Source organism: Gracilinanus agilis, chromosome 2, assembly GCF_016433145.1.
Source record: "Gracilinanus agilis isolate LMUSP501 chromosome 2, AgileGrace, whole genome shotgun sequence".
NCBI classification, from domain to species: domain Eukaryota; kingdom Metazoa; phylum Chordata; class Mammalia; order Didelphimorphia; family Didelphidae; genus Gracilinanus; species Gracilinanus agilis.
In genome coordinates this window covers 376,039,743-376,062,038 of record NC_058131.1, presented here as the reverse complement: position 1 = coordinate 376,062,038, position 22,296 = coordinate 376,039,743, and the positions used below count along the sequence as shown (strand labels likewise).

The 22,296-nt window shown below is 35.7% G+C and overlaps 1 protein-coding gene across 2 annotated transcripts; it reads left to right on the top strand.

Annotated features, from left to right (window-relative positions):
- The first annotated feature begins 3,097 nt into the window (after nucleotides 1-3,097).
- MAT2B (methionine adenosyltransferase 2B) lies at nucleotides 3,098-21,648 on the top strand. Of its 2 annotated transcripts, none has more exons than XM_044661713.1 (7): nucleotides 3,098-3,185; nucleotides 10,090-10,284; nucleotides 13,497-13,611; nucleotides 13,812-13,964; nucleotides 14,969-15,162; nucleotides 19,437-19,550; nucleotides 20,682-21,648. In XM_044661713.1, the coding sequence occupies exons 1-7, from the start codon at nucleotides 3,156-3,158 to the stop codon at nucleotides 20,850-20,852; spliced, it is 972 nt and encodes a 323-aa protein (XP_044517648.1). In that variant the 5' UTR covers nucleotides 3,098-3,155; the 3' UTR covers nucleotides 20,853-21,648. The 2 variants fall into 2 exon arrangements, with proteins under 2 accessions (XP_044517648.1, XP_044517647.1); XM_044661712.1 differs by lacking the exon at nucleotides 3,098-3,185 and adding an exon at nucleotides 6,266-6,429.
- The last annotated feature ends 648 nt before the right edge of the window (nucleotides 21,649-22,296 follow it).

Genomic DNA, 22,296 nt, shown 5'->3' with positions numbered 1-22,296 from the left:
CTTTGTAGTTTTTTTTCCTTTTTATGTATTCTAATCTCAACCTCTGTCAAATTAATATCTCATTTTTTTTAAGAAATTAGATTTTTATCCATACACAAGTTAAAAGGGTTTAAAGGAAATGCTTTATATTCCATTGTGTAGATGGATTTTATATGCTTTTTATCGTGAAAGCTAAATGACTAAGAACCTGCTCTTTCATTTTATAGCACTATTTATAAGAGGAACTCAAGTAATTAGTATAAACTGTAATATTAGCCATCTTCTTATGTAGTATAGAGAAATGAAATAGGACAGTTATAGGAGGAATAATTGATTTTATTTTCTTGCATTTTGATCTTTTAATTCCCACTACCTCTAGCCAACTCTATTAGCTGTTATTCACAAATCAAATAGATTTGCATCAATATTTCAGTATTTTACAGATATTAAAGAATGTCAGATTTCCTTCAGATCCTATTAAAAAAATTTTTAGACTTCTAGTTTTAGTAACCAGTTCTTCATCTTTGGCATTTTATTATCTCTGTAATCACATGAAGGGTCCTTAAGAAAATATTTAGGTTTCAGAATCAGGGAAATAATTCATTTTATACTGTATTGTCCACATTTAGTCAAGTAAACTATTTAATTGGATTTTTTTAGAATGTTAATGACTGCATTTGATTTATTCAAAATTATTTACTGTTTCTTACTCTATAGCTTTTATTTCCCTTTATGTATTCTAATTTCAACATTTGTCAAAGTAATATCTCTTTTAGGCATCAGAAAAAGAGGGATAACAAATATAATTACTCATGCTAAAATCTGTTTTGTGTGTTTCATGTTTCTCTACTATGCAAAATGCCACTACACAATACCAAGTCATGTGTGGCCTGGGATGTATTTAATTTAGCTTTATGGATACAATCAAAATTCACAAGGATTCTCTGACTACCTCCCTCCCCACTTAGTTACTTCCCATCCTCAACTTTGAGACTATGTGATACTATATTTTGAGTTGATACTATGTGACTAGGTGACTTAAACCACAATGTGTTCTTTCTGAATTAATAGCAGGATTTTTCAAATTAAAAATTTTGGGGAAATGTTGCAGAATTTACCATGAGTAAATGTTTGACATTTTGATTTAAAAATAAAAATGGTCCTAAATATAGTGGTAGGGCAATAAGAAAAATGTTAATATAAGTATTGGAGATAAAAAATCTTCACAAATAGTCAACCTAAAAGTTAATAAGTGGGTGATAGAGGCTGCAAATAAAAATGCCATTTTAGAAAGTGGAAAACTCAGAGTATAAAAAAATTAAGGAATCTTTCTCATTGAATGCACTCATATTGCTTAGCACTTACTCTTAAAGAACATTTTAATTTCAGCAGTGGGAATCTCAAGAAATATGACATGGCATCTTCAGTCTATTCTTTTTAAACTGGGAGTAAAGACATATCCAGTGAAGTTCAGTCTGGTATAGTTAATCAGACTGGACCAGGAACAACTAAAGATCTTACTCTGACACTATGAAGTGTGTGACCCTTATACTCATAGTTCCCTTAAACTCTCCATTTGTTTTCCCATCGGTAAGCTGGGAATAATATTTGCAGTTGATACCAATCATTTGAGGGACCTGCAATTAGACTCAATCCATGACTCGTTGCCATATAGCATCATCAGAAGAGCATTGGTGTTTAAAAACAAAACAAAATAATGGGGTTTTGTTTCAGGGCAGATGTTTACGGTTATTAAGAATGTGAATTTTCCATGTTCAATCCAGCTTGATCTCTTATTCAGTTCTCTGAGGTTCGTGGGTCTTCTGTTTAGTTTTAAGCCAATCTTGTCATTTTCAGCTAGCTCAGAAAAAGCAACTTACTGAATTGAAAAAGTAGCTTTCTCAACATAGAGAAGTGCTCTGAAAAGCTGAGATGTGTAACACTATTTAAGAAACAACTGAGATATAGGGGAGTCCACAAGGCAGGTGACTGTCCTGGTCATGGAATGAAATAGAATAGCATCTGCATTTAATTTAGTGTTAGGACAATACTAAAATTTTGGAATTAATTTTATTTGTGTGTATGAAGTAGTCCCTCTTCCCTTTATTAGCATTTATAGAAATAAATATTCCAGGGTCTGGATTAGAATGATAGCTTTAAAAGTTAGACATGGGATCCTTTTTTTGCGTGAATCAAAAATCTTGACAGTCTAGTAAAGCCTTCCAATCCCTTCTCAGAATATACACACACCAACAAATACATGCCTGCACATACACTATAAGCCTGGGCATCTTGTTGAGAATATGCTATTTCTGTCTCTGTTTCACAATCTCCCTCCCTCCTCTACTATTTCTCATTAAGTTAATACAAATTCAAAGTAGAACACAATGCTTACCCAAACATAAAAACAACTTCTCTTTTCTCAGATTCTTAAGAGGTCAGTAAATGTGAACAACGTTGGTTCTATTTCACTGTGTCCTCACCACTGATGGAAAATAAATAGGATCAAATAATCTCTGAGTTGGGACCTCAGAGCCCGACTAGAGACATGAATTTTCTGAACAACATGCCTGATAAATCTTTCAGCTTTTGTTTGAAGGCCTCCGGTGTGGGGAGAAAAGTGTGCAACTACTACTTCCTAAGCCAACCCATTTCACTCTCCGATAGCAGCTTAACCTTTTAGAAAAATGTCCTTACAAAGCACCAAATTTTGCTACTTTGCAATTTTCAGACATAGTTCCTATTACTACCCTTCAGACCAAGTCTGAGGCAGCTAATCAATTGCATAGTTGGCTATTCCCTAAATGCCTGCTTGGTACTTCTTATGAAAGAACAATCGCTGCAATTAACTAGGAAGCTTTTACATTAAATCATTTTAGACACATAATGGCTCTGCTATTGCACTCTAGTTTAAGTGAAATTAAGCTTGTAACTTCTCATTGGGCATTTTCAAGGCTGCTACAAGGAATCAGCTGCCAGCTTACTAGAATGTGGAAAACAGCACGTGACCCAGAGACTGGAATCAAAATGCTAATTGAAAAAAGGTCAAGTGAAAAAGCTTCCCTCTTCCAGTGCTTGTGTTCTTTGCTGACTGAAGTAGACAAAGAACCGATCAGCCCTGGACCTTGCCTGGGGAATTAGGGTAATCTCTACATCTGTTTTCTGAAATAAGAATCATGCCTGAAATGCTGGTGGAAAAGGAACAGGTAAGGGTTGGACATTCCAGAATTAAAATTTTTTGGTTTTGGAATTTAGAGGTGTTAATTGTTTAAATCAGCCTCAATGAATGCCTGAGAAAAATAGAACTAGTATGTAACAAACCTTCAAAGTTAGCCTGAATTTGCCATATAAATTTATATGCCATATAAATTATATATATATATATACATATATATATATATATATTTAGATGTGAAAGTTTGTTCAATACTGAAAATGGGGGTGTTAGGGAAGGCATTGATCCATAGGATCACAGCATTCAATTAAAAGATAGTTTAAGCAACTGACATAAATACAATGCAAAATGTAGGATGAGTTTCATTTGCCAGCATTTATAAAATATTTCTCCTGATCACTTTCTCCCAGGTTACTTAAAGGATTTCATCTGTGGTCTCTGGCTCCTTTCTCCCCCTTCATTTTGCTCTATGAAGAGATTTTTGCCTAGATATAGATTTAAACGTATCTATATATAATTCCCACACTACTCAGTTTAAATTTACAGACTCACTTGTGATATAAATCTTCCTTACTGATTGTATTTATATCACTAAAGATATGCATAATAACTCAGGAATAAAAAGCACATGCCATTATGACAAGTAGCTAAATGCTGATGCTCAAATGTAAGTCGAGTGAGTTGCTATTATTGTGGTAAGTTGTTTTTTTCCTTATATAAGACAGGGAAATTGCCATACTACTTACCTGAAGTCCCTCCACTGACCAGCATAGAATTTTTTTGTTTGTTTGTTTTCTTAGTTTTTGTTAGCTGTTAAACTGGAATCTATTTTAACTTTAAACAAAGCCACCCAGGTTTTTTTTTCCCCTTTAAAAATGATAGCCAAGTTTGTTTTTTTTCTGATTATTACCTGAAGATTGTATATTTGTATGATTTGAGTGTTCTCAATGTGTTCTAAAACTCAACATACTCAAATTTAAATCAAAAAATGACAGTTTTGGTTGTTTTATACAAACTGTCCCCCTTAAACAAGGGATTCATGCCACTTTCTAATCCATTAAGACATTTAGGGGTGGGAAAAGTCTTTTGAAAGCATCGTTTTTATTCTTGAGTTGCTTTATATGATGGCAAATAAAGATTAGGAAAGCCACAATCTTCTCCCTAGAATTTTCTGCTGTTTTCAAAACCATGGTTTCCCCCTGCTGTTTAGGTAATATTATCTACTGTATCTAAAGGAACATTTAGATGTTGTTACATGAAGGTTCAGCAAGTTAAACCTTTGATGTTCTCTCCCTGTCATAGGGATTACACCATGATCTTTGACTACCAATTGTAGAGATGGCTGTGAAAGGGATTTTCCAACAAGCCAAATCATTTTTTGTTTTTTCCTGTTGTAAACTTGAAATCTGAAGACCCCAAGTTTGCCCCTATTCCCTTGAGAATTCTCCCCATGGGAGGTTTCTGATTTAGTCATTTCAGATTGAATGATAGACCTTAAGGCCGTGATGGCAAACCTATGAACATGCATAGACATTTTTGATGACACATGGCCGCATGCAGCCACATACAGAGAAGTATGGGGCCGCATGCTAAGGATGAAACATTTGCTATAGTGTAGTGTAGACACTTTGTACATTATAGATGACAATTCTACCTATATTAATTTACCTATTTTGGTTTATTAAATACAGTTATACATTACAATTATATATTTTTGTTATTTAAATTATAAATATCAAGAAATTATGGTGTTTTTTTTCTCCAAGTGACACACCACCCAAGTTATATATGGTTTTTTGACAAATTTTGACACCAAGCTCAGAAGGTTGCCCATCACTGCCATAAGGACTTAATGGCCTTAGCTGGGTGGAACTAGTAGACTCAAATAATAAAATATTAAGTACCCTTTTGTCCTGGTGGTCTCCCATTGTATCAAAGGCCTTTCCCAGGTAGCCCAGCCCTTGGCCCCCTTTTGTATCCATTGTAAAACATTAGCCCCTCCTTGATAGTCCTATCTTGGGCTTCTCTTTTCTTTGTAGCCATTTGTAAAGCCAATCAATCATACTTCCCAGTCCCTGGTTCCCCAGGAGGTATGTAAGTTCCCCAAATTCTGTGGTGCTTTGGAGGATAATCTAGCTAGCCTGGTTATCTAGATACTGGTGGTCATGGAATTGAGGACACTATCTCTTTCCTGATTAAAGACTAGGCTTTTCTTACTATTTTAGTAGTTCTGTTTTCCCCAAGTTAACACTGTCTTCCTGAGACCTAAAGCTTTTCTGGACTCTTGACTTAATTCACGATGGCCTGACAAGAGACTAGGTCACTCCTTGTCTATATATCCTTATCGTATCTCAAGAACAAATTTTTTGAGGATTGTTGTAAGAAGCAGTTTCCTGGTTACAGAAAAGGGGCAGTGATCCTATGTGCTGATATCCTGATAGTGTGAGCGAAAAAGTCACAGATTATAGGATTTAGAGCAGAAAAGATGTTAGAAAATAGAATCTCAAGAGTTTTCTTGTTTGGTATAGAATTAAGAGTACTTGAAATCACAGGACCTTAATTTGAATCCCATTTAACTCTTGTGATTTCAGCCAAGTTGCACAACCTCTCAGGGCCTCTTTTACATGAATCTCCTCATGTAAAATGAATCAGTTGGATTAGGTGGCCTCCAAAATTTCTCCCAGCCCTAAATCTATGATTTCAGATGGAAATGACTTGTCCAGAATCACATAACTAACAAGTGGCAGAGCAGAAATTCCAACTGAGGTCTTTTGAGTCTATTGTTCCTTAAATCACTTTTCTCTGGTAATAGTGCTAAGGCTCCATCCTCCCATAGGTAACATCTCGTACTTTTGATTATCCTTAATCATTTGCAAAAGGAGATTAAGACTTTGTCCAATTCTTTTAACTAAAACTTAAGACTCGCCCCCACATGACATAGGTTTGCCCCTTTAAGAGACCCCTAGAGAGAACATGAGTTTAACCAATCAGCACCCCTGGCTACAGTGGAAGTTGACCAATCACCGACTCTAACTAGAGAAGGAGGCGTAGCCAATCGAAGTGCTTGTTTGTGGCTGCGGAAGCCGGAAGGGACCTCGCGGAGGGGTTGGGCCGGAGCCTATTGGGAGGCCTCCCGACGCTCGGGGCTGCGAGGTTTACACCGGGGGCTGGGTTGCAGGTTGGAAGAAGGAGGCGCCGCCACAGCTGCGGTGATGGTGGGGCGGGAGAAAGAGCTGACCATCCATTTCGTCCCCGGGAGCTGCCAGCTAGTGGAGGTGAGCGGGGTCGGCCCACTCCTACTGCCTGCCCCGCTTCTCCTCCCCTCAGGGAGTGGAGCTGCCTGCGTCCTTCCCCGTTCCCGTGCTTCCTAGCCCTGGGACGAGGAGGCCGAGGAGGCGCTCGGGCGGGTGACGACTACTCTTCTTTCTCAAAGGCGCTCCCGCTTTCGAAGGCGTCAGTTTTGCTTCCCCGGCCCCAGGAAGAGATTTTGTGTTTCCTGTTGGAGGTTCCAGCTGTGCCTGCTGTGATTTCACTTCCTTTCTCTTTGCTTTGCTCCTTTTCCTGGAACTTCATGGACTGTAGTTCTCTAGAAGCAGCTTGTGGCTGCCAGAAAAGGATGGGGCGGGGCTTGTTAGGTTTGGGTGGGGCTTCTCTCTTCAATATCTTAATTCCCCTGGTCCAGAGGGAGCAGGTGATCTCAGGTTGAGCACATTGCAGTGTTCATAAAGTGTGTGGTTGATTAAAGCGCCCATTTCTGGGCTTGGGGTCGAGGAGAATTCAGTTACTAGATTTGTCAGGTCTAGGAAGGTGAACCCATGTTCTGACCCATCTTCCTTCTCTTTCCCTCCCCCCATAAACCCTTCATAAATATGGAAGTAGGCAGTAATTCTTGGATATGAGAACTTGTTTTTCATGAGGATCATTTCGTTAGTGATCCACAAATTTCTGAACTGGTGAATATTGGTTTTTGTTAGCCTTAGCTATAGGTGATAAATGAAGAGTACACAGTTGTTGGTTTAGAATAAACTCCTAAGAGTGAATATTATTTTAGTATCACGAATTGTGAGCGGTTGTATTGATATATTCTTAAGAGATAGTAGGGTGTAGTGAATAGAGAACTAGAATCCTGAAGATCTATGTTCCAGTCTTGCCACTGACATGCTGAACTTTGTGACCCTGCGCAGGTCATTTAACTTCTTATTCCCTTAAGATTAGAAGTTGCAGACCAATTGGTGATCTGAGTTTAATATTCTTAGGCGGATTAAATTACAGGTTGCTAAATTTCAGTGGATCATTCACATCATCTGGCTCTGACTGGACAAATCTAATCTCTCAGCCTCAGTTGCAAGATAGGTAAAATGTATATAATGAAATCTGCCTTCCTAGGACTTATGAGATAATGAATATAAAGCATGCCATGCAAGTATATTTCAATGAATTTGTGATTCTAAAATGAATCAGCCCACAGCCTCTAGGTGCTTTCCCATCTCATGTAATTTTTTTCCACATAAATTCATGCAAATATGTGCTTATAGCACTTACTTTTTCTCTGCTAAAGTAGGAAAAAAACCAAATCACTTTAGAAATACTCAACTTTTATGAAAAAAATTAATTCAAAATGGAAAGTAGGAACTAATACACTTATACTTAACTGTTCTGGGAGTTATTTGCTTACTTGCCAAGTTAAAATTTAAAAGATGTGGCTCTATTGCTTTAAACTTGTTACAAGGATTATATTTTTCTAGATTTAAAATACATGTGTATATTTGTATATGCATGTGTATATTTAATTTCTTTCTCTAAAATGCTGATGACCCTGTGGGAGTATTTTGCCTGTAAGCCAAAAGAAATTTCTTTTGTGGATATGTATCTAAATTTGCAGGATTTATCCTCCCATAGTTTTTGGTGTTGCTGTATTGTGGTTGACATTTGTATTTTCATGTTTAGAACAATTTATAGAGTGATTGTCTAAAGTATTTTTCAATGAAAAAATTTAAGATTAGCAACAAACTAGATTTTCATGTGGAAAATGAGATTTAGAAGATATTTTTCCATTTTGTAAATATTCCTAAAAAAAATCTTAATCTCAAAAAACTAGGTCACATACTTGAATTGTAGTAAGTTAAATTCTTGAGCAGCAAATTTTAATGCATTAATTTTTTTCTGATTTTTCTTTGATTTTAAAGATCAGAGTTTGAGAAGAAAAAATTTACTGTTTTCTATTTATGTAAATGCATATTTTTAGATGAATATGTTAACTTTAGGCAGCTCTGAATCTGATCAAAATTTTGGTTTGTGTAAATGAGTCAAGTTACCCTTTTTGGAAGTCATAAACTTTCCTGAAGGTCATGACAGTTTTGAGCATCAGCTAATAACAAGCAATTTCATTTGTTTAGAAGGCTGAAGTAGAGTTATTATTTACAAAACAATGTTTACTTTTTATCCAAATTTGTTGCATCATATTGCATATAACTTTTTCTTTAAATCAATACTATGCATTGGTTCTAAGGCAGAAGACCAATAAGGTTTAGGCAATGAGGGTTAAGTTGGTTGCCCAGGGTCACACAGCTAGGAAGTGTCTGAGGCCACATTTGAACCTAGAGGGACTTCTCATCTCTAGGCCTGGCTCTCTATCCACTGAGGCACTTAGCTGCCCCCTAAATTATAACTTTTTTTTTAAATTATAACTTTTATATAAAAACAGAACTGAAAGTCTGGGTTTCATAAGTCAGTTGACTGTAGTAGAAGCCTGGAAAAGATATTTGGAATTAAAATTAAGGCCTGTTCTATTTCTCTCTCATTCCACCATGTTCAATAAACATTTGTTACATGATGATAAGAGGGAGATATGAAAATAAAGTACAGTCCCTGTCCTCAGGTTTTATTCTTATTCTTCTGCCTGATTTTGGTAAGTGCCCTGGAAATTTCATTACATTGATAGCATCACAGAAATTAATTTTAAGGCTCCTTCAAGAATATCTAATTACTCTTCCACATTTTATAAATGAATAAAAGTTGAGATAAATTTTGACTTGAAAATACATGGTGGCACCAATATCTGAGTCTTTTGACTTCAATTTTTGTGCTTTTTCTATATTCATGCCTTCCCTTACTATATACTGATAAATGAAAATTATAGCCACTGTTGAATGTTGTCAAATTTGGAGGCAGTGCTTTTTTTCCCCAAATCAAAAATATAGAACTTTTAAATTTTAGATTTTGAAGAATTTGTTAAAGTAAAACTTATTGATGTAGTGCAATTAATGTAATTTTCAGTAGATTAGTAGTATTTATCATTCTGGTTAAACTCAATGTTGACATTTATATACATTCTTTAAGGAGTAGGATATTTCCATTTAACTGAGCATCTATGGAGAATGACATTGTGGAATAAATGTAAGAATGACCCAACCTGTTCTTGAACTATTGTGGTGGTAAAAGAAAGACTGAGGAAAATTAAGAATGAAAATAGGTCATTAGAAACAATCAAGGACCAAAAATATCAAACCCCTTAAACATTTAACCAAATAAAGCTAAAAAACGTGATCAGAGCACAAAATAAGCCTAAATCTAATCATAGTTTTTATTGGCAATCCACTGAAAAATGTGCTAACTAAAATTGTTATGTATGAGTGTCCTCATTCTGATATTATCAAGTAAATATAAATAATATCCAATATTAATTTGATTTGTCAAATCTTTGAGGTAACACTAAATTGCTTATCATCTATGTTCTTTTGGTGTATTAGACTTTTTGAAATCTATGAAATTAGGTACACAGTTCTATTGATCTTTGTTTCTTCTGTAAGTTACTCATTTCCTTAGAGGTCAAATTGCTGAGTCCTTCGGTTGGTCAGTAAATGTAGTTTGATATTAGGGGTCCCTCTTATGATATGGTGAGTTAAAGTTAATTATTTTTTGCCTTTACATTTTAGGAGGATGTTAATGTCCCTAGTAGGCGTGCTTTGATTACTGGTGCCACTGGCCTACTTGGCAGAGCTGTGTACAAGGAGTTTGAGAAGAACAACTGGCATGCTGTTGGCTGTGGCTACAGTAGAGCTCGGCCTAGATTTGAACAAGTCAATCTTTTGGATTCTCATGCAGTTCATGATATAATTCAGGATTTTCAGGTATGATATAGTGTTGGGGTTTTTTAAGCACTAAAACACCATCAGTGTTAGAAACTGCCCAGAATATATATGGAAACTATTTGTTATCAAGAAATTGGCTAGAAAAACTAAGGCATTAAGAAGTCATTTTAAAGACTCTTAATGTAAGTAAGAGAGTTACCATTTAAGAAATGTATAAGGCTAAAGGACAAATGTTGAGAAATGAATGTGTCTATCTAAGGGATAAAGAAGATACAGAGGTCATTTAGCATTATCATTTAGAATAGAACCCATCCTGAGGACTATTTGGAGTTTCTAAGAAAAAAAAATGCTTTAAGGAAGAATTTGAAGGTTACTTCCATCTTTATAAATTCAATGAATTTGCAAAATGTATAAAACTATATGCTTCACCAATGCAGGTAGTAAATCATCTAATCTTTCTGAGTCTTTTAAATTCATGTCTACATCTTTCCATAATTACATTGTAAAAGATCTGCCCAATATGCTGGAGGACTTCCTCTTGTTCTTTCAGTGTTACGTGGAGAGTAATAGCCCATCTATTAACCATATTCTCATTACATGACCAGATCATCTCTTTTTCTGTTCATGTATGTGTTGTATGATTTTGCTACTACTTTAGTATGCAAGTCTTCAATGGTAATATGCTATTGTCAAGGAGGCATATTTTGCATCTATTACATCGAATCTAACACAATTTTAGGTTTATGGGTCTAAGAATATTCATCATTGTAGAAATAAAGCTAAAGCTATCTCTGAAAAGCCCTTTTGTTATGGACATAGCACTTACTGGAATGCTAGTCCTTTATCATAAGTGACAGGACTAAGTAGTTCTTTTTTTTTTTTCCTTTTATTTTTAAACCCTTAAGTGTATTGGCTCCTTGGTGGAAGAGTGGTAAGGGTGGGCAGTGGGGGTCAAGTGACTTGCCCAGGGTCACACAGCTTGGAAGTATCTGAGGCTGGACTAGGACCTCCCATGTCTAGGTCTGGCTCTCAATCCACTGAGCTACTCAGCTGCCCCAGGACTAAGTAGTTCTACAAGATACCAGAGGTTTTTCCTCTCTGTCTCTCTCTCTGCTTCTGCCTCTCTCTGTCTCTCTTTAGTGTAGTTGAAAAGAGATAAATATATCAAGTAGTTTTTTCTTAGATTGCAGTGGTACATTTTCAGTGTGAAAGGTTCACCTGTGTTTTACTCTTTTTCTGAGTAATTCTCATTACTTAAAGGCATAGAAATCTGTTAGGCTAGTTAAATCCACTGGCATTGGTAACAAAAAAGTTGAGCTAGATCCTTAACTATTTTCCTTCCCTCTTCATCCTCCCCAGTTTCTGGGACACTGCTATCTGATCTTTTCAACCAGCCAACTATGCTAGGCTTCACCTTGTATAATTAGAAAATCTTGAACCCCTGAACTACATTACCCAGAATCCTTTTGCCTTTGTCCACATTGCATCTTCACATGTTGTTTATAAGTTTGCTGTAAGCCCGCCTCTTGTCCTTTTTTTCTGCCACGTGCATGGCTGGGAAAGCAGGGCTTTCTTTACTGAGACTTTTCTTCCCTTATTTTAGATATTATCAATTAATCTTATTAAATATAATATTTGGAATATTTGGATATTAATTTTTAATCTTACAACCTTAGCTGCTGGCCATGGTGCTGACAGTACTGACATGTTAACTTTCCTAAAGTTTTCTTCACATGGCTACTAAAAAGAATATTTGGAACAGCTAGGTAGTTCAGTGGACAGAAAGCTAGGCCTAGAGATAGGAGGTCCTGGGTTCAAATCTGGACTCAGATATTATCTGGTTCTGTGACCCAGGGCAATTAGGATTAACCCATTTGCCTAGCTCTTACCACTCTTCTGTTTTGGAACTAATACTTAGTGTTAATTCTAAGACAAAAGGCAACAGTTTAAAAAAATGTGTGGTGGCAGCTAGGTGGCTTAGAGAGCCACATTTGGAGATGGGAGGTTCTAGGTTCAAATTTGACCTCAAGACACTTTCTAGCTATATGACCCTTACCAAGTCACTTAACTGCAGTTGCCTAGCCTTTACTGCTTTTCTGCAGAAGGGTAAGGGTTTTTTTTTTTTTAAAAAAGAATGTTTGGAAAGACTTAAATGTAAATGCACATATTTTGGAATTAGCATTTCTCCCAATTTTTTCTGAGGTATGAGACATTGTGGCATAGTGTATAGAGAACAGACATCAAGTTCCTTCTCACCTTTACTGATTCTGTGACCCTGGACAAGTCACTTAGGATCAGCTTTTGTGCCTTTAAGTTGCAGAGCAGATGCTAAAATGTTGCATTAGTAGTGAAGGTATCCTCACTTGGGAATTCTCTAATATTAATGAAATCACAAGTTTAGTCCTTATTCCTGTTTATTACCTTTTTAGACCACATTGTAGATAGTGTACATTTTCCCTTTTTCTTACTCAAGTGAAACTGAACCTTCAGACATAGACAGCAGTGGATGAAATTAGTAGGTGTAAGGGGTAAAAAGGGGTTTAGCCACTAGGGCTTCTCCCAATCAAGGGAGCCTCCTGGAGGCTAGTACCTCCAGGGAAGTTAAGGTAGTCAGTTAGCCTTCTTCACTCAGCATGTGTAGTTCTAAGGGAAAGATTTAAGAACAATCTCACCAAAGTCTTAGGGTCCCAGCTCCAGAGCTCCTCCATGTCCAAGCAACGAACAAGAAGAGAGCAGCTGAATTCACTGAACTCTCTTTTAAAGGAGCTTCTTTTGTGTCGCTTCCTGTACCTTCCTCCTAGTTTATATGCCCAGTCACAACAGATGCTTTTCTTAGAACTGCCCAGGATGCAGTCAGTAAATTTTGATTCGGCACTCATTCTAGCACAGTGGGTCACAGACCTCCCAACTTGTGAGTTAAGTGGAATTGTTTACACTTTTGGTGATTAGATTTGAGAATGGGCAAGGTAGATTTAATCTCATTATCACAATGTATTGTAAAAGTGTCAGTATTTCTATTGAGCCTCTTTCTCTTTTCTGGGAAGACAATTTTCTGACAATTTTCTTAACTCCTTTCACTTGAAAATGGAATAATATTACTGAGTTGTTGTTTCAATTGTTATTTATTTCTTTAGTAATGGATGAGGTTTTGTTTTAATGAACATTTTTCTCTATATTAATTTACTGTAGGGGAGATATAGTTATTCTGCATTTTTGTTGTTGTTAAAAATGCATGAATGCTTAACTTCCAGCCCCATGTCATAGTACATTGTGCAGCAGAAAGAAGGCCAGATGTTGTAGAGAATCAACCAGATGCTGCTTCTCAGCTTAATGTGGATGCTTCAGGGAATTTGGCAAAGGAAGCAGGTAATTTGACATTATAGAACACTTATGAAATATTAGTTGCTGAGATTTAATATTTAAAAAATATATTTAAGGGGTTTGTGTTTATATTCCTTTACCTGAGAAGAACAAACATTCTCTCTTATAATTTGGTGAAGGATTTTTTATCTCTGCAAGTCAATTAATATTGTGGGTTTTTTGTTTTTTATTTTATTTTCCCTTAGCGGGAATTGGAGCATTTCTGATCTACATTAGCTCAGATTACGTGTTTGATGGAACAAATCCACCTTATACTGAAGATGATACTCCAAATCCCCTAAATTTGTATGGCAAAACAAAACTACAAGGAGAAAAGGCTGTCTTGGAAAACAATGTTGGTAAGAAATGGCATTATTAATCATTGAACATTAGTGGGAGATATTCTCAGCATTTATAGGGTTTATTTTTTAACAGATAACTAGGAATAGTTTATGCACAAAAGACTACAACTGTAAAAAAGTATCAAAAACAAACTTCAGAAATAAAACTTCAAAAGATCAAAACTTCTTAGCCTTAACATCCTCCATGATTTGTCCCTACCTTTTTCCTGTCTTATTACTTGTAGTTATCTGCTGATGAACACTCTATACTTCAGTCATGCTGAATTGCTAATACTTGAATATGCCCTAAGATTTCTTACCCTGATGAGAAAGCTTGAATTCCCAATAGTTCTTCAGTGTCCATCTCAGATGTCATTTCCTCTATGAAATCTTCATTTTCTATCAACCCCTTCTCTCCTCTGAATTTACATAGTACTCTATAACATTTTTATTATACTTTTCCATTCTGTCTTGCATTAAAGATACTTATATCTTCTCCATTATACTGTATGCCTTGGGATGAGACTGGGACTTTGTCTTATATAGCTTTGCATCTTTTCACTTCATGTTGCAGGGTACCATTTTTTTTTCTTTTTTTCCCCTAAAACCCTTACCTTCTGTCTTAGAATCAATACTGTGTATTGGCTCCAAGGCAGAAGAGGGCTCAGGGCTAGGCAATGGGGATAAAGTGACATGCCCAGTGTCACATAGCTAGGAAGTATCTGAGGCAAGATTTGAACCCAGGACCTCCCATCTCTAGGCCTGGCTTTCAATTGCAGAGTACCTTTTACGTGAGAGGGGCTCAATATTTGTTGTATGAAAAATATACTCAAAATAAATGTGGTTTTTTTATTAGAGTGATTTGCTTATGAATAGTTTTGAAAGGCATTGTTAAAACTTTCAAAATATCCATATAAACATTAGAAGAGGGTGGAAAAATTTCAGAGTAATGCTTGTTTAAACAGTACTGTTACATAGAAATTTGAAAAGTGATATTAGTTTGAAACATTGTTTCCCCATAGGTGCAGCAGTCCTACGAATCCCTATTCTATATGGAGAAGTTGAAAAACTAGAAGAAAGTGCTGTCACCATTATGTTTGATAAGGTCCAGTTTAGCAACAAATCTGCTAACATGGACCACTGGCAGCAGAGGTTTCCCACAAATGTCAAGGATGTTGCCAGTGTTTGCCGGCAACTAGCAGAGAAGAGGATGCTGGTGAGTCTTGGGAAAGGCTGCTTGGGGTATTAAGGTTTTCATACATGTGACAATGTGTGATATTGTAAATACCTGAAATTAACATATTAACTAAATTAGATTACTTTCTTTTGGAAATAGAAAATTGTGGTTAGAATAGAGATTCCTTTACAAGTTGTACATGTACTGTACATAGGTACCTTAAAATCTTAGGCATTTGAGCTTTATATTTCTCCACATAATGCTTTTTTCTACCGTAAGACACATTCTCTGTGCTTTTCTTTATTGTAAAGATAAAAATTAAAATGAATACAGCTTATAGTTGGCTTTCTGTGCATAGCAACAATTAAGTTGCTAGTCCTAAAACTTAATTGGTACTGGAGAGTTACAGTTCAATTAGGAGAAGCATGAAGTAATGGCTTGGGCACCTGACTTGGAGATAGGAACATCTCTGTTTCAGATTCTGCCTCACATGATTGACCTTTTTGTAAAATGATACAGTTGCCTTGATGGCTTCGAGAATCCCTTTGAGATTTAAATCTGTGTTTTATGTTAAATAGTTTCTTAAGATACCCCAGATCTTAGGAGAATTGATTCCTTTGAATATCAAGGGAAAGGTTTCAATGTATTCTAAAGGCTAAAGAAGTTCCAACCCATTTTATTACTTGAGTTTCTTTAAATCTATTTTATATAATTCCAAATCATTTGTGTAAGAAACTTTTGGGGATCTGTAGTTTGGTTGGTATGGGTTTACCCTCCACTAACATTAATCACAATTTCTGTAGCTTATAAATTAATAAGCTTTTATTAAATGCCTACTGTATATCAGGCACTGTACAAGGCATTAGGAATATAAAGACAAAATCCAAACAATATCCCCCTGTTACAGCTTATATTTTGCTACAGGAATAGATTGGGTTTACATCATGGTAGATTCACAGTCAAGTAAATACAGAATATATACAAATAAATTCAAAGTGATTAGGGAGGGAAACAAGATGCTAAAAACTGGGAAATCTCAAAGTACCTCTTTAAGGAGATTGCATTTGAGTTGAGCCTTGAAGGAAGCAAGGGGTTTCAGGAAGTGGAGCTGGTAGAGAACATTGATAGACCTTGGAGATAAGAGATGGATCACAGTGTATGTGAAACAGAAATTAGGCTGTTTTGACTGTAGCATAGAGAACATGGAGAGAATAATGTGTAACCAGTTTAGAAAGATAGACTGGATCCAGATTGTGGAGGAGTTTAGATTCCAAGTATTCAGACAAGGAATTTGTATTTTATCCTGAAATATCCACAGAAGTTTCTTAAGTTAACAGAATGACATAGACTGTCCTTTGATTTAGAAAAATCACTTGTGGGTAGGTGGGGGGAATTTTGAGCTGAGGTGGAGGAATCAAGGCATGGGCTCAATTGAGCACTCCTAAATTTTCTTTCAAGCATCATAAAAATCTTCAAAATGAATTTTTTTTTTCATTTTCAAGAGCAGGAGAACCAACAAAAGGAATGGGGTATAACAACTTTCGTTCCCAAGACAACTTAGAAGGTCATCAGGAAAGGTTTGTTTGCCTGGAGTAAGAGTAGAGCACAAACCATTCCCTTGCAAATTAGCAACAGGATCCACCACAAAGGCCTCCAGAACTCAGAGCCCTTAGACAGTGAAAGGAATCAGACAGCTAGTCCAAAAGATATTATAAGAAACCCTTTCCTGGAACTGGGAGCAACTCTGTTGCATTGTCTATATACTATTCTGGGTTGTATTTCCAGGATGAGGAAGACCACTAGAAGGAGCAGCAACTTTTGTCATTGTTCCAGGTCAAAAAGAGTGCTTGTGGTTACTCACACAAGAGCATAGACCCAGAGAGCAGTGACCATACCAATTTGAAAGAACTGAAAACTTATATATACTCCCTTTTTCCAAACAGCAGCATAAGAAACCTGAGCGTTGGGACAGAGGCCAACATTAACATAAAGTTAAAATTCAAGAAATAGACTGGAAAATAAGCAAACAACAATCAAAAAGAACTTGCCCATAGAGATTTACTATGGTGACAGGAAAGATCAAAGCAAAAATTCAGAAAAAGACAACAGTGTCAAAACATGTACATGAAAAGCCTTGAAGGAATGTGTGAATTAGTCTCAACCCCCCCCCCCAAAAAAAAAAGAATTACTAGAAGAGCTAAAGAAGGCTTATAAAAATAAAATAAGAGAGGTAAGGGAAAAATTGGGAAAAGAAATGAGAATGAAGTAATAAAATCATGCAAAGAGAGTCAACTACTTAGTAAAGGAGGTGCAAAAATACTGAAGAAAATAAGATCTTAAAAGTAGCATATGTGACAATAAAAGAAGCACAAAAATTCACTGAAGAGAACTCCTTAAGAAGTAGAATTGGTCAAATGCAAAAGGAGATACAAAAGTTCACTGAAGAAAATTCTTTAGAAATTAGAATGGGGCAAGTGGAAGCTAATGGTTCCATGAGGCGTCAAGAAACAATAAAATATAGGATAGCTAGGTGGCTTAGTGGATAGAGCGCCAGGCCTATAGATGGGGAGGTTCTGGGTTCAAATGTAGTCTCGGACACTTCCTAGCTGTGTGAACCCGGGAAAGTTGCTTAACTCTAGTTTCCTATCACTTACCACTCTTCTGGCTAGGATCTTCTACTCAGTATCAATTCTAAGACAGAAAGTTTTTAAAAAGGGGGAAAAACAATAAAAATCAAAAGAATGAAAAAAATTGAAGAAAGTATGAAATATTTCACTGGGAAATCAACTGACCTTAAAAAGATATCAAGGAGAGATAATGTAAAAATCATTGAACTACCTGAAAGCTTCGATATCCTATTTCAAGAAATTATGAAGGAAGAGTGCTCTGATATTCTAGAACCAGAGGGTAAGACAAAAATTGAAAGATTCCACTGATCACCTCCCGAAAGATATCCTAAATGATAATTTTAATTATCCCAGTAATATTATAGCCAAATTCTAGAGTTCCTCAATCAAAGAGAAAATATTGAAGCAGCCAGAACAAAACAATTCAAACATGATGGAGCTACAGTCAGATTTACATAAGATTTAACAGCTTCTACATTAAAAAATTATAGACTTTGGAATATGATATTCTAGAGAGCAAAAAGGAGCAAAGATTACAACCAAGAATAGCCCATATAGCAAGACAGTTAACTTGTAGGAGGAAAAAAATAAATGGATATTTAATGAAATAGAGGTCTTTCAAGCATTCCTGATGAAAAGAACAGAGCTGAATCAATAATTTGACTCATATACAACATTCAGAAAGAATAAAAAAGTAAACAAAAGAAATCATGTGAGAATCATTAAGGTTAAATTTTACATTGCTGCCTGAGAAGATGATACTTGTAACTCCTAAGAACTTTATCATTATTAGTGCAGTTAGAAGATGTATACATAGAGACACAGATGTTAATTGACTTATAATAGGGGTGAAAAAGAGGTAGAACAGGGCAAATTACCTCCCAGAAAAATTTGACGATTGTGCAGGAGATAGATTAAGGAAAGGAAGAGATTGCACACAGGAGAAGCAATTAGAAGGCTATTGAAATAGTTTGGACAACACAGTTTTGAACTAAGGGTTTTTTTTAATGCATGTCAGGTTTCAGATATTTATGGAATATTCATGTAAATCTGTGTTATATAAATGAGGGGTTACAATACTGGAGGTCAGAAAAAAGATGAAGACTGGATATGCAGATATGAAAAACACTGTGTCAAAACAATTCATTATCTGATGAATCTCATGATGAGCCTCTCTGAACTTAGACTAGGTTGAGCTTCAGATTAGTTTTAAAGTCATCCAGTGTACAAATATTAAATTTGAGTTAAATTTAGTAGAAAGAAAATGCCTTGATCATAGTGATTGTTTTCATTTTTGTACTTGAGTTTTCACTGCCTACTATTGTTTATAGGATGGACCATAGATCTCTTAAAAGAATTTTGAAGTATTTAAATTGAGTTGCATTCACTAACTTCTGAAATTCTTTCAGGATTCCTAGTTCAGTCAATGAATTTGGGTAGTTTACAGGGACAGTCATTTATATTGTTTTATAAACAATGATGGAGGGCGGGGATACTCAGTAGCAGATGCCATAAGATATTTTTACTTTTTAGTGAGCCTTATTTGTAGAAATGTTCTAAAAATAATAGTATTGCAGAAAAAGAGGGTGAACTTTGAAGCCTGGGTTATTTTATGTAGCCTACATAAACATTGTATAATTCAGAAGAGCTTGGTTCTTACTTTGCATTCTCTTTCTTTGTCCTTAGGATCCTACAATCAAAGGCACCTTCCATTGGTCTGGCAATGAACAAATGACCAAATATGAAATGGCGTGTGCTATTGCAGATGCCTTTAACCTTCCAAATAGTCATCTAAGACCTGTACGTATATGACATATGGAAACATTTTTTTTAAATTGCCTTCCTTAAAAGCTTAAGTCTGTAATCGCAAAGTATAATTTAACTTGAATGAATAAGCCAAGTGCAGTATACAAAGCTTTCTTTCCTAGTATAGGTAGAGCAGATAGGGCAGTGTGTTTGGAGACAGAGAGATTCATATCCCAAATCTTAGACCTCAGTGATTTTTCTAGATCTTAGTTTCCTCATCTGCGAATTTATTTATTTACTCATTTATTTATTCATTCATTCATTCATTTATTTATTTATCTATTTATCTATTTATTTATTTATTTGTTTATTTATTTAGCCTAAGTCAATCAAGTGTTTATTTTAGCACCTCCTCTATATCAGGGAACTCTACTGGATGCCAGGGATACAAAGACAAAAGAGATAGTCCCTCTTCTTGAGGAACTTTAATTTACTAAGGGGAGACAACCTATATGCATATAAGCTTAAACAAAATAGATAATTTGGGCGAGAGAAAGCATTTGGGTTTTTTATAGGAAGATAGGGTCAGGAAGGGGTAGTATTTTATAAAAGGAGAAGGTGAATTTTGATCCTAAGCTATTTTATGTAGTCTAATGAAATATCACACAATTCGTAAGTGCTTGGTTCTAATTTTGTGTTCCCTCTGTTCCTTGAATTCATCAAAGAAGTCTTCCTCTGGCCTAAGAGTGACTAGATATAAGCTTTGGGTTGGGTTAAATGTGATTATTGGATCTCATAGATTTACCTGGAAGGGACTCTAGAAGTTACAGTTTAGGAAACTGAGGTCCAAGAAGGTAAAGCACAGTAAGTGACTTGCCTAAGGCAACAAAAGTAGTAACCATTAAAGGGTGGGATTTGAACAAATCCTCTTCCAGTTCTAAATTTGTGATTTTAGGCTAACAGTTTAAACTTTTAGGAATGAGATTAACCATTTTTTCTTTATAAATGATTCATGAAAAATACCTATATTTTTTCTTGTTAGAACCTTCAGGTGATGGAGATTATTAAAAAATATAATAAATTATAGGATGTTATTTGATGGACAAAAGCATGCATTGTAAAAGGAAATGGTTGAGAAATAGAAGAGTCTCAGGATTTGCTGAGTAATTTTTTTTCCCCCTAAAGGTCACCGACAGCCCAGTCTTAGGAGCTCCACGTCCAAGAAATGCTCAACTCAACTGCTCCAAGTTAGAGAACCTGGGTATTGGCCAACGAACACCATTTAGAGTTGGGATAAAAGAATCACTTTGGCCTTTTCTCATTGACAAGAGGTGGAGACAAACGGTCTTTCATTAGTTTATATTTTTTTAAGTACAAAAAGTACAGTATGTGGCACTTTTTAAAGAAAAAAAAAAGGAAATAGTTTTGTATGAGTGTACTTCAATTGTGACACTTACGATCTTTCAGGTAAATGATGCTCTTGCACTAGTGAAACTGTTACCTAAAGGAGCTAAGTGGCAAAAGAGCCCTGATTGAAATAATAATCTTTCCTTTTATCATTTTGTTTCTACTGGCTTAACTTCTTGTTGGAGGGTGGTAAATTATGATTCTTAAAATATTTTATGGCCAGGATAAAGTAGGTCCACTGCAGACTTTCTTTTGGATGCAATGCATTGTCCATGCTGTTGACCTCTGTAACTGCTGAGTTTGTGCAGCTGAGTTTAATCAGTTCCTCATCACCAAAAAAGAAAAAAAAATCATTTTTATGGTTATTGTTCTAATGTGAGTTTAAACTGATGTGAAAATCATTGGCGTTCATTATTTCATTGCTTTGAGCTCAGATCAAATGTTTAAAAAAAGTAAAACCTTATTTTTGCAACTTGAGTGCAGTTTTTATGCTTAAGATATATTTTCAGAATGTTACGTATCTTGAAACTTCTGTAGCTCGATGCTTCTTACATTTGTAGCAAAATACAGTGACCACCCACGTGAATGGGTTCCTTTGTGTGTTTTTGTAACTATCTTTTTTCACTCCGTGTCTCTAAATGATGTTTTGAATCTGTGGCTGTACTTTAACATTGTTTTAGTCTGATAATGAAACTTGTAAGCTTTTTGACTAGTCATGAACAACAATAAATCTATATTGCTGGCATGAGAGTTTTTAATTTCTTTGTGGTCAGTGATTTTTCATTCTACCGTGGTTCCATATTTTCTTGAACAGGACTGTGGGATATAGTGAAATTAGCTTTGTATATGGAGTCAGAAGACCTGGGTTTTTGAATATTCATTCTTTTGCTTATTACCTATGTAACTTTGAGTTGGTCACTTAATTTCTCTGGACCTGAGTTTCCTCATTAATAAATGAGAATGTTGGACTAATTGATTTCTAATGTCCCTTTTACTACACATAACATCCACTTGGTGTTTCTTATTCTTAAGTAGATTTGTTCTACTAAGTTGTTCTACTAATTTGTTATACGAAGTTTGCCACCTTGGAGGCTCAGCTGCCTTTTCATCCTGGAACATCCCTCTATTATGCTGTTCCCTTTCTCTCATTGGTGAATTTCTTCTGAAGTCTTCCATTTTGGGGACAGTTCCTGGCAATGGTTAATCCCCCTGCCAGCTCAGCTTCTGACTCTCTCTGGATTTTGCCAGTGTGCCCTAGAATGAATACCTTGACCTCTCCAACTCCTTTTCATCTCCCTGTCTTCCCCTATTAGAATGTAAGTTCCTTGAGGATCAAGGTTGTCTTTTTGCTTGTATTTGTGCCCTCGACATTTAGAATAGTACTTGGCACATG